The sequence below is a fragment of the Mercurialis annua genome, linkage group LG6 (genome assembly GCF_937616625.2).
Source record: "Mercurialis annua linkage group LG6, ddMerAnnu1.2, whole genome shotgun sequence".
Classification (NCBI taxonomy): Eukaryota; Viridiplantae; Streptophyta; class Magnoliopsida; order Malpighiales; family Euphorbiaceae; genus Mercurialis; species Mercurialis annua.
This window is the reverse complement of record NC_065575.1, coordinates 45,712,062-45,725,340: the sequence shown is the minus strand read 5'-3', so window position 1 is coordinate 45,725,340 and position 13,279 is coordinate 45,712,062. Positions and strand designations below refer to the sequence as shown.

General features: G+C 32.3%; 1 protein-coding gene across 2 annotated transcripts; it reads right to left on the bottom strand.

Moving 5' to 3' along the window:
* Positions 1 to 6,193: 6,193 nt before the first annotated feature.
* Positions 6,194 to 12,620, bottom strand: LOC126688146 (uncharacterized). 2 transcript variants are annotated; one of them, XM_050382745.2, is made up of 13 exons: positions 12,257 to 12,620; positions 11,922 to 12,100; positions 11,740 to 11,843; positions 11,499 to 11,579; positions 11,208 to 11,311; positions 11,015 to 11,101; positions 10,138 to 10,340; positions 9,485 to 9,686; positions 9,341 to 9,391; positions 9,155 to 9,253; positions 8,952 to 9,011; positions 8,248 to 8,372; positions 6,194 to 7,643 (listed from the first exon to the last, which is right to left on the bottom strand). In XM_050382745.2, exons 1-13 carry the CDS (start codon positions 12,521 to 12,523, stop codon positions 6,476 to 6,478), a joined length of 2,730 nt encoding a protein of 909 aa, XP_050238702.1. In that variant the 5' UTR covers positions 12,524 to 12,620; the 3' UTR covers positions 6,194 to 6,475. The 2 variants fall into 2 exon arrangements, with proteins under 2 accessions (XP_050238702.1, XP_050238703.1); XM_050382746.2 differs by having other exon boundaries at positions 8,248 to 8,369; positions 12,257 to 12,619.
* Positions 12,621 to 13,279: the final 659 nt, after the last annotated feature.

Sequence of the window (13,279 nt, the reverse complement as noted above, 5' to 3'; positions counted from 1 at the left end):
AAGAATATTAAGAGAGTTTTACTTCACAACTTGTAATCATCTCAAAACAAAGAAATATAGCATAAAAGTGCTGAGAACAACCCTAGTTAATAGGAGTATTTTACTCCTATCAGGCGGCGGCCGCCCCCTTCTATCAGAACCCATAAAAGATTGTTTTATAACATCTCCACTTCTTATCAATTAGTTATATTTTTATGTATTATTTCCGCCATAGCTACAAAGAAACTAGGATGTTACAAGCAGAGAATTTCTCATTGTTGTAATTCCAACAAATCATGTTCCAATGTATGCATAAGCAACTTCATGCAACTATAAATTTGATATTTTTGAGAAAGCAAATTGCTTTTGTCATTAAAAAAGAAATGAGGGCACAAACTTCTGGTGATGAAGAGATGGGTAAGAAGAATAAAAACGATGAGATGAACAAGAAGAAGAAAAACGATCAGAAGGATTACAATTTGGAAAAACCGATGAAAACTCATTTGTCATTTTTTGTTTTAACATTTTCTACCATTAACTTTTTTGTAAAATCACTCAAATTTTGTAAAAAAATTGGTTATGGACCTTATGGAACCAATATCATGTCTTGGTTAATGGGTATTGTTTTATTATTTTTTAATGTTGGTTTGCAGAAAATTATTTTAAGATGTCTGAAGTTTTAAAAATGGCTAGCGATTGAGAAACCTTTTATCAACCTCTAAAGGATTGTTTAAAATTATGTTTTAATTGTCATAAATTAATACTTCAAGGAACAATTCTCACGATTTTAGCCATTTCTTTGCAATACTACCGCACCAAGAGTATGAATGAAATAGTTATAAATGTAGGAATTAAAAAAAAAACACCACTCCTAATAATATGATATAAAACAAGATGCATAAGCAAATATATGCAAAGTATTGTTCGTAAATTATCTTGCACAATGAAAATAAAATTACACAATTGTTCAAACAGGATAAGAATTAAATTGTCAACAAGGGACTAGCGAACTCTTCATACAAAAGAGACAAAACAACCTTTTATATTTTATAGTTGGATCAATGTATTTGTATCCGATATGAATAATATTTTTTCTATACAAGTAGCCAAATAAAATATTTACATCATGATTTTGAGGATTGTTTAAATTATTTATTTAAATTTGGTGGCCAAATTTTTAATTAATTTTATTTTCATCACTAAATTTTAATTGTTTTTCAATGTAAAATACTCTCCATCTAAAAGTATATACGTGGTAGTCGACTTTTATCTAATTTTATCAAGTGGCAATTGATTTTTACCTACTTTTTACTTAAGTACTTGTTATATTTGCACAGTTTTATTTTAGTGGAAAGTTTTTAGACCAAACAATGCGTATATAATATAGTACAAGTTTTTAGAGAAAAACAAATAAAGTTGATTTACATATGTTAGAGTAATTGAGTACCATTTCCAATTTGCAATCCTCATTTATTCAGATAGTGAACCGTATTTTTGGCATCTTCTTCTTCACCATGACCGACTCCCATTTTATTTTATTTTATGTAGTTTATACTCTTTTAAATATTATAACAAATTAAATGTATTAGTATATATGATGATGATGGTATACATATTCAGCGGAGTTTGTCTAACATTTTGTGAGCCAATTCACATGGTCCCTTCATTACCAGTTGGACACCTACTTAGTAGCTTGGCCACAAATTTATAGGCATTTTTATTATTACCGGATTAGGTTCGAACCGAACCAAACCGAATCAATTTTTGTTCAAAAAAATTCAAAAAGAATTTGAAAATTTAAAACAAATAAAATCAAACCAATCAATTTGATTTGATTTGTACTAAAACTTATTTAAAATGAACTGAAGTATTGAAATTATTATATATTCAAATCAAACCGAATCCAATTTAACGGTTTTGTTCGACTATTCGATTCGATTTGATTTTTGCACGCCCCGGTTTCAATTTTTCTACAATCTGAGATGTTAATGTATATGCATAAGAAAAAAATAGGAGGAGGTTTTAGTAGCTAATGATGATATGTTTGAAATTGAATGTATAAAATGGGGTGAGTTATTTGATGAGGAGTTGGACCACTAGGCTTCTGTAAATATAGGAACTTGTGCAATTATGGAAGAAGATAGTCAACAATGAAATCAAACTCTCTTCTATTTTCAAATTTGATCTAATTATACTCTCAACTTTAGTTTTATCTTGTTTTTCAACCTTTCTTTAGGTATGCATATTGGAAATTTGGAATGGGACACTGCTAGAGATCTCTCTCAAAAATTCTCATCCTATGCATACAAATTATGTTTTTCTTATGGGTAGTGATTAGTCACTTTAGAAAAGATGAGAGGTCTACAAAATAGACACCATCCTAGCCAGAGTGTGCGTCCACCGATTCGGACACCGGACCGACTGAATTAATCCTAATTAATTTTTTTATATTTTCATAATCATAATCGTAACCAAATTATGTATAATCAAATTATAATCGAACTAAAACAATTGTTTGGTTCGGTCGATTATTTTGCATAACACAATAACCAAATTTCAAAATTAATGTTTAATTTAATACATATTTAAAAGACAAATTGATATATGAGTCCTATAAAACTTACAAAAATACTTTAAATTTCTAAATTTTGTTACAAAAGTAACGTAATATATATATACACAATTCAATTAATTCTGAAGTTTCATGCTGAAAATCAAACCGAATCAAATTAATAAATTTTTTAAAATTATTAACCATAATCAAAGCAAATTAACAAAAATATTAAACTAATTTAGAATTCAGTTTGGTTCGATAGATTAATTTAGTTATATATGAATAGTGCACATCTCAAATTCTAGCTAATGGTTCCAGACGGAAATAGAATATATTCAAAAAAATCGCTAATCTCCAACATAATTGAATTTATATACCAAAATTTCACTCCGATAATATAATTTATAAGATAGCATGTGAGAATTTGAAATGAGTTATTAATTAATTTTTAATATTTGTTTTTTTTTTGGAATAAATGATTTCTAATATTTTTTAGTGAATTAAGTAACAAATACTGGATTTTTAGAGTTTCTTTGCTTTTATTACTTTGTTAATTTTCACCATCGGATGACAGTATTAAAATTCATCCAACGATCAAAATAAACAAAATAAGCTTTATTTCTTAAAAAATAAATTCTTTATATCTAAATTATATTATATGTATAATATAGAAATATGTATATTATATAAAAAAAATTATATCCTTTTTTTTTTTTTTTTAATAGGAATTCAATCCTCCTGATATTTTTTCACCTTTTTCAATGTAAATTTTTTGGTTCTTCCTATGAAAAATGTGTTAATTTTTTTCAATAATTTGTCGCCACTGGTGAATAAGGATGACCTTTTTTTTTCTTTACGATTTTATTTGAAAAAACACTGCGAGTTTTATTATTCGCCGCCTCTTTTTACTTAACACCGTCCCTACAAAAGACATTTTTGCCTTTCTAATAAAATCAAAACCAAAAAATTCTCTTAACTCATTCGAACAAATACGCAAAAAGTTGATTAAAATGACGGACAACGATTACAATTTGTCGGGTAACGATTATCGACATTCGGAAATAAATTTTTTCGATTTTTTCGAAATAAAAAATATTTTTTTATTTTTTTTAGCAAGGTCTGGGACGTCCCTCCACAAGGAGAGGTCCCTTCTTGTGGAGGGACTTCCCATGTGGAAGTCCCTCCTTGTGGAGGGATGTCCCTCCGGAACGTCCCCCCTAAATTTTTTTTTTTATTTCGGAAAAATCTAAAAAAAATTTATCTGAACGTTGATAATTGTTACCCGCCGTATGAAAAAATATTAAGCCATACTACTAATATTCAGTAAATATTAAATCGATTAAGTTTCTAAAATAATTAAAATTACAAAAAAAATTATACATTTATTTAAAAAAAAAATCATGCTAAGACGTTTCCGGTTGCAGCCGGAAACAGCCACGTAGAAGATGGTTTTACTTTGAATGGATTGAAAGGTTTTAGTTTTGTATAGAAATAGAGAAAAGGGCAAAACGGTAAAGTGTAGGGACGGTGGGTAGTAAAAAGGGGCGGTATTTAGTAATTCAGTATAGAGTTCATTTTGGAAGATACCGATTGAACCTAATATAATAATTGTAAGAAAGAGCGGTAGACTTGGGAAATGAATGGACAGAAACTAACGAGGTAGAGGCGGAAAAAATCCTGTCAAACCGATGAATTAAATCGAAACTTTAGAATCAAACCGAAAAATATGGCTAACTGATTTAAAAAAATTAATTTCGTTTTGATTTTTAATTTTTAATTTTTATGATTAATCGTTTAGGTTTAGGTTTTGGAATTTAGAAACCGCGGTGAACCGTGTATATATATATATATATATATATATATATATATATATATATATATATATATATATATATATATATATATATATATATATATATATATATATATATATATATACACTTTATACTTTTTAATAAAATATTTACGTAATTGAATTAGGAATATATAAAATGCATATATCTATCATTTTTAGCAATTATATTCAATATTTTTTCTTATGAAACATTAACAGCAACGATAACTTTTCCCTACAATCAAATGGAATGCATTGGCTTAAAATTATATCATCTCGATATTTAGAACTAAAAGGACGATGAATCAATATTTTATGGCTATTTTATAGTTAATTTATGAAAAAACATGTTACTTATATATAATTACTTGATAATTTATTAAATTAATCATTAATAAGTAGTAAAAAATATAAGACTTTATGGCAACAGTTTATTTGTATATATTTAATGGTTTTTCTATAATTACTTTATTTTTGTTTATTTTATCTATTTTACTGTTAGATGAAAATGTTTTCATCTAACGGTAAAAAAATGGATAAAGTAACCTTTAATTTGTTAAAAGTAATAAAGTAATTATAGAAGATGCATTGGCAAGTTGGCAGAATAACTTGATTTTAGCAGGAGTTTGTCTTTTTTAATTGTGGCCGAAGCATTCAGATTTCAAACGTTGATAGAGGAGCTGTTATTCATAGACTATCATCATTACATAACATGAGGAGTTCTTCTTTTAATGATGATAGATTTATTTGGGTGATAGCTTTTCTTGATACGTTATTACTATAATTGGGTGACCCATTTGTGGTTAAATAAGCTCTTGTGGATGACTGTTTCTGCAGTATCATCATTTTTTTTAGATTGACTCACTCAGCATGTTGAGGAGTCACATATTTTTGTAGTTCTGATAAAAGATTAGCCTTTGGTAAAAAAAAATAGAATGAAAGTTAAAGTTGAATTATTAGATCTATATCTATAAAATTTATCCTTTTTGTATCTAATGGTCACATGGTTAAAACCCGCAAAACTGAAAAATCAAACCATTTTAAATGGTTAATCGATTTAATAGTTAACCGTTTAAAATTTTAGGTTTAGAATTTTAATTTTAAAAATTGTACTACTATAAACCAATTTACAAATTATCTTCATAAACCGGTTAACCGTTCCTTGACCACCCCTACGAGCTGCTATGGCCAAAAAGTAAATTTTATGATGCTCATAGGAACGAAAACTTAAAACTCTTCACCATTCACCATGTAAAATTTGTAAATTGTCATTACTTATTTGAGTAAACGGCCAACCAGGCCGAATTTATGGCACATGATCAAATCAATCAATTTTTTTAGTATTTTTGGTAAACTAAATCTTCAAATTTATGTTTCGAGAATAAATAAATCACTTTTAACTTTTTTTAGTCAAATATATCCCTAAACTTGTGCATCGAATGTCAAATAAGTCTTTTAAAGGGATAACGCGGCCCAAATAACTTGCATCTAGGGAACAAATAAATCACGCATCGAAGGGATTATTGACTTAAATTAAGAGAGTTTGATATCTAACCGACACAAAAAGCTAAAAATGACTTACTTGACTTCCAGATACAAGTTTGAGGATTTAATTGACTAAAAAAATTAAAAGTAATTTATTCGATCCCGTGACACTAAGTTCAAAAGCCAATTGACCCTTTTTTTCTTACTTATTTTGCTTTATTTATGAAACTACAAAACAGTTACCTGTAAACTCAAATTATTGTCTTCATCGCACCAATCAAAACAAAACTAATAGTAGATGGCTCAGTTGTCTAGTCTATTATTTGACATCAACCGACAGAAACTAGCAAAGCAGAGTTGCATATATTGATAGAACTTTCAAGATAGTAATCTACGTGGGAACACTGATAGAACTTCAAACATTCAAAGATTCTACAATAAGTTAAAACAAAACTATCAAATTAGATATAATATACCTAGCTATCTTTTATTACGTAATGTACATACCTTTACATCTTCCCAAAATATGCCTCGCATTTGCTTTGCATGGCTCAGACGAAAAGAGGCACTGTATACTATATACACTAAAGATTAGTGCAGTCAGGAGAAACTCACTAAGCTATTTACGTCTGGCTTTTGATCTGAACTAACAAGCCCGCTGCTGTAACATCTTCTTGCGTATCTTCGACGTCTTCATCCATGGCGTCGTGCTTTTGGTCGTCATCAGGTTGATCGCTATCCTCAGTTTCGTTATCTGAAATGGCTATGACTTTTGAATTTTCTCCATTTCGCTCCTCACTGTCGGTACAGCTCTCAGTATCAGAGTCCGAACTAGAATCTTGTTTCTCCTCTTGGCCAGCACCAAACTGCTCCTTTAAATCAGGTGCAATAATTCCAATCATCTCATTTAATGCTCGGCGTTCGTGGTTTCGTCTAGAAGCGGCAGCCTCGGAATGTGGTGTACTTTGACTTTCAGCGGCCGCCTGACCATTGGAATCATGAAGGCCTGCATTAACCTTCACATCATTGTCTCCACTTCCAGGAGATTCATTCTCACCATGGACGGAAGGAGCGGTGCTGTAAGCCCAGCTCCCAGCAACTTCGGAAGCTATAAGGTCTGCTGTTCTGATAGTATCTCCCGGTTCTGTATCTTCTTCCATGGCTTTCTGGTTCTCTAAGGGATTATGAGATACCGAATGACAACGCATAGCATCCTGAGAAGTTGTCTGGAGCTGGTCATCGCTTCCATGAATATGGACTTCATCCTCGAGTTGCATAGTGTCCCCAGCTATAGCATTCCGATCACCATCAATTCCGAGGCTTTCTGTTTCAAGAACTTGCTCGGTTCCTATCGCATCAGCATCCAGAATAGGTGCTGTGCCAACACCATCAATGTCGGAACCAAACCCACCGTTAGCATGACGGTTTGAACTTGTCAATACTTCTTCCTGAGTATCTTGTTCGTCTCCTTGACTTCTGATATCACACTCATGCTTCTCAGTGACACTTGCTTCGTCGTCTGAAGCAACAGTCTGATTAACATCAAATCTCTGGGCTGAATTCGCAGAGCGGCCCTTTGAACTATTTAATACAATCAGTTGTTTTTCTCCAGTCAAGTTTCCATTCATATGATTAATTGTTGGTAAATTTAAGTCCATATCCACAGATGTGTTATCATAATTTTCCTCATCTTCCAAAGTCCTTCGCATCGACTTCAGTTGCTCCTGCTGCTTGGCAAACAGTACTGAGATCTCCTCAGTAGTGGAATAAAATGCCCGTAGCTGGGTCTCCCTGCATTGTCCATATGTAACAACAGCATAAACAACCATTAATCACATCAGAAACATACTTAAATGCTTACAATATAGATATCGGGCATGACAAATGTGTATCACATGCGAGAATCAAAAATTAAACGCGTTACCAGAATCAGACCAGGAAAAATTATTAAAAGCACATCAAATGTAATTATGTCCATTTTCAACTTGCAGAGCAGGCCTATCTAGAATTCTTTCTAGTGGTAACTGGCCACTGCTAATGAATTTTGACCAAAACAAAAACCAATTGCAATGAAACACCAAATTTTTGAAATCTGGCCTAAAACTGTGACCTTCCAGCCAAAAAAGAGCAATCTTAACATCATGCCAAGAGTCACTATTACGCATTAGAATAACTATGTTCATTTAGATAGTAGACAGAAGTAGGGAGGAACTGCTGAAGATCAGCACTACAAATTACATACTCATTCATTAGTTATTGATGATTTCCATAATACAGCATGCAGCAAATACAGGAGAATGAAATATTCATTATAAAAAAAATACTTTTTTGGCTATGCAAACGTAGACAAACAATTCAATTATACATACACATGCAGACCTTCCAAAGTTCTTACCTAAGCATTAATCTTTCCCTGGCACCTTTTAACCTTCGTCTCTCGAATTCAAGATCCCCCATTGCAGCATTTATCTCAAGTTCAAGGGCAGAAACTTTAGCCCATGCTTCTTCTCGCGCTGCCTGCTAACAACAACAAAGAAAACCTCAGCTTAAGAATAAAGGAAATCTAATAAGACGCCAACAAAGTGTCATATGATCTGAAGATTGATTGCATATTTTGGTAGAACTCGGTTGCAGGTACATAAACCAATTATTGCTTAATGGATCACCACATCAGAACACATTCCTCCCTTTCCCCAAGTCCATATTTCTTTCTAACCCCACATAAAATACAACCTAAAAATAAAATCAGAAAAACTACATTTAGAATTCAAAACCACAAATAGATTTTTCTCAGACTTTTCTCCAGGAAAATGTGTATGGTATGAAAGCAGAGAGAATAACTTATGTAAACCAAAATAGGAGCAAAAAGTTCAACCACTGCTGTTTAATAAAAGGTAAAAGCCCAACTGTGATTGATATAGTAAAAATAAAACTATCATATGAAATACTCGTGATAAGAAGAGATATGAACTAAATATTCTCTTGTCATTAGAAGGGGTAAGGGTCTTAAAGTATATTACTTAAATACAAATCAATTGGCATTTTTTTATTGAATCTTTTTTCACGTTTTATGAACCTGATAAGAGTTGTCATATATACCTTTTCACTATCGAGCTCTTTCCTCATTTGTTTCATCTCTATCTCTAGTTCTTCAACTCTCTGCTCACACAATGCAAAGATATAAATTAAAGACCACGCAACATTTATTAACAGAACAATATGAGAAAACAGGATGGGCAAAACATTTTGGACGCTATAGATTTTCTTTTTTTAAAAAGGAAGACATGAAGTGGAACTGTTACTTTTCTTCCATTTGCAGATTCCAATTGCTCTTTAGCAACTTGTAATTCAAGTTGGCGAGCTTTATTATCAGAGATAACTAACTTTTGTCTTGCTTCCTCCTGTTAAAAACACAGAAAGCAGTACTCACGATTAATGTTAACCACGAATGCATTGAAACAAAGTGAAAGCAAAGTTCGTCCTCATACCAGTTTTGGCATCAAAATCTCCACTTGTGAACACCATTTTTTCTCCCTCTCCTACATGAAAATGCATTAAATTTCAGAATTTCAAGCTTTTTAACAAATCAAACATGTACATCTACATTTTTGACTAATATAAATTTTTCTAACCTGAAGCTTATTTATTTCCTCTTGCAGTTCTCTCTCCCGCTGGGAAGCATCATCAGACTGTCTTTTAATTTCCTCCTGTGCCTCAGACTGAACTCTCTGTACTGCTGCCTTAAGATCAGAAGCAGCCTTCTGCCGTTCTTCTCTTCTCTGATCTCGCTCTTCTTCTAATTGTGTCTCAAGTTCAGATATAGATGCTTTCTGGCTAAAAAACATATATGTATTTTTTTAAGATCTCTCGAACATTCTTCAGCAACTTTTGTAAGTAACCTCATGAAATGTATATGCAAAATCAAAGCATAATTCTGCTCTAAAATTCAACTACAGTAAACATACAGATAGGAAAGGAGTAGGCATTTCAGTGTCAGGTTCTATTTCTTTCTCAATTCTAAGTAAGATACAAAATAGATGGCTCCCAACTCCACCATCGAACACCTTAATTTCAAATTTCATGTTTCTTAGTGTAGGAAGAATCAGTAATTAGTACGAGTGTTTTTGATATAGTTCCTTCAAGTGGGCAAAGTCTGAGTCCTAATTGTAACACATGCCTGTCGTGGAAGGACATACTGCAAAATCTTTTAGGTATTCCAGAGATAAAATTTAATTGGGTTCTTTTAGTTATATTAGAATACTATATTATTATCAATATTCCATACCTCTTCATTATTTCATTAGCTTCAGCACATGACTGCTTGGATGCAGTAAGGGTTTCATTAAGTTCTTCCAAGGCATGCTTCTGTTCAGCCAGTATTCTATTAGCTTCGAACGACTCTTTCTGCTTAACATCTAGCATGTGTTGTAACTCCTTGAGTTGGTCTAAATACAGCTTTGCAACAGATTCTTTCATCTCTTTCATCCCCTGTAGAACCAAAGAACAATCAATAGCTTTGTAAAAAAAAGTTGATCATACTACAAAATAAAGCGATTATAAAATACTAGGCAACAAATTAAATAACCACAAATCAGAGAATATTAATCTTGTGAATTAACTAATTAGTGCTGAAATAGGCAAAAAAATTAAATAACCACAAGTCAGAGAATATTAATCTTGTGAATTAACTAATTAGTGCTGAAAATGAGATGTTATGTAGATATTCATTTAAAATATCATGACGCAAGTACTTCGTTGGATGAATGAAAGCAGTACCCAGTTATTACTACCACTACACAAGGCAACAGGAAGGAATTGGCAATCTTTAACATTCAGCGTGAAGTATCAGCCTTACAGCATCAAGCATACCATATCTCGGTTTTCAAACTTACTGCGTCGATTGTTGAGTATCACGTCAAATGTTTCTACGCTTTTAAAGATTTAAGCTTCATTCATGGGCAAAACTATAAATAACAAGTAGGAAATAACTTAAATAGTGAATTTTTTTCACTATATGCGCCCAAAAAACAAGAATATGCACCAAGTGTAGGTTTCTTCCTAGCAAAATAAATCTTAAGACACTCCGGCCGCCACTTAAATGGCCATCATGTTCATGTAAACGCATATAAATCCAAGAAGAATGAGCTTTTAGAAGAGCATACATTTTCATGGCGTTCACTGGTTGCTCGATGCTCATTGCGTAATGAATCAATTGTAAGGACTTGACTTTCCAATTGCTTCCTAAGCTCCTGCATAGCAAATATTGAGACAGATCCACTGCTAATTTTTAATGGTCAAATTCATAAGAGAAAAACAAAGTACATCACTGCAAATATGGCTTAAAATTGATTATACCGTGTTAGAACGTTGAAGGCTTCGAAAATCATCAAGAGATATAGGACCTTCAGGAGCACCAATCCCTATACCCTTTAGTCTCTTATTATCTGAAACAATCTCCTCTGTACAGCAATAATAATTTGTCTGTTAAATGTTGTTTTTGAATACTGAACTCAATTTGTAAAACAATATGAGTAAGTGTTTGTCATCAAATTTCATATCCGATTCAAGGAACCAAAGCATGAATTGATATACTACAGCAGAAATATCATTATTCATAGATGTAAAGGATACCACTTGTGAATTTACCTAGTTTTCTCTTTACAGATGCACCTTCCACTAAGCGGCCAGACCTAATAACTTCTCGATAAACAAACGCAAATGAAATTTCTGTAACGAAGTAACAAACAAAGAGTATCAAAAAAAATACATCTCACATAGAGAAAAATAGTGAGAAAAATAACAACAAAACATCCAGGACTTCGTACAACCATTACACATAAGAATTACAGCTCCTGAATGGATGCAAAGGCAAGCAAGACTATATTACCATGATGAGGAGGTGCAGCAAACGAAATAATATCTCCATGCTTGACTTTTGATTCAGGGCCGCTCTTACTCAATTTATTCCAGTTGAGATATGTTCCGTTAGTGCTGTAAAAAGCACAAAGAGTTCAGAATCCTGAGAACACATACAAAACATAGGTTTGAAAAGCGGAAATAACAGACAACCTTGTATCTTTCAGGAAAACAGATGTATGACAATGCGACGAATGATCTTCAACAGTAACATTTTTTCTATAAATTTTGCAATGTCTGCCGCTAATCGCAGCTGATTCAATCTGAAAACGCAAGTCATCCGCCAATCTACCAAAGCAATGCTCATCTCCAGTCAACAGCATGTTTATTCCCTGTCATTATCATATCATATCATCAACTGGAGATTTAACACAATGCAATTGCAATCACAACTAATTTTCGCATTAATTTTACAAACCAAACAATAAATGTTGATTTTCCCGACATCAATTAGGGTTTTCAAAATTGAATTAACAAAATGTAGATACCTGAGGGCGTTTGCGAGCATTGTTAGAAATAGCAGTGAGAACACCCCATACGTTAGGGTCCGAGTTAGTGAGAGGCTGAGATGAGATTTTACAGGCGACTGAAAGAATAAATTCTTTGGGACTCAACGGCTTCTTGTTTGGCGACTCATTTTCGGGGTGATCTGGATGTTTCGGCGGAGGATGCGAGGAGCTAGTTTGCGATACCGGACTTGGAGCTGGCTTTGAACCCACCGGAGTGGTGTCTATGTTTTCATCTTCTCCGGCCATTGTTGAAGAGATAAACTGAAAGCGTGAAGAGGTTGATTGGAAAATGGCGCGGAGTTTAAAAACCCTAATCAGTACAGTTATATTGCGGGAAAGTGACGTACTGACGTGTATTAATAATATCAAAGGAGGCTTCCCATGGAAGATTTGAGAATTAAGTTTCAATTTGATTCCTCAATTTACAAGTGATGGTCAATTGGCACATATTTTAACTTTATGATCAATTTACTCTTAAATTTGACTTTTTCTTAGCAAATTACTCCATTTTTATACCGGATTCAGCGCGTATTGCTCACTTTCGATAACAATTATTATACTAATATGGGGCAAATTGATAAAAAAAAGTACAATTTATAACTAAATTGACCATAAAGTCAAAGTATGTATTAATAGACCATCTTTTACAAGCTGAGGGGCAAATTGCCAGTTAAATTTTTTATTTATGGCTTAATGCCTTAAAAAACCCCGACATTTCATCCCCTTTTCAATCCTACCCTGACGTTGAAAAATTGTCAATTTTACCCCAATTTGCATTTTTTTCATTTCAATTGTACCCTGAAGCATAAAATTGACCTTTATTTATTTGACAAAAGTTCAATAATTTTTTTTAAAAATGGTCAATTTAATATAAAAAGTTAATCTAATGCAAAAAGGGTCAATTTAGAGAATTTTTGCCAAATAAAAAAAAGGTCAATTTTATGCTTTCTGGTACAATTGAAATGAAAAAATGCAAAATAGGGTAAAATTGACAGATTTGCA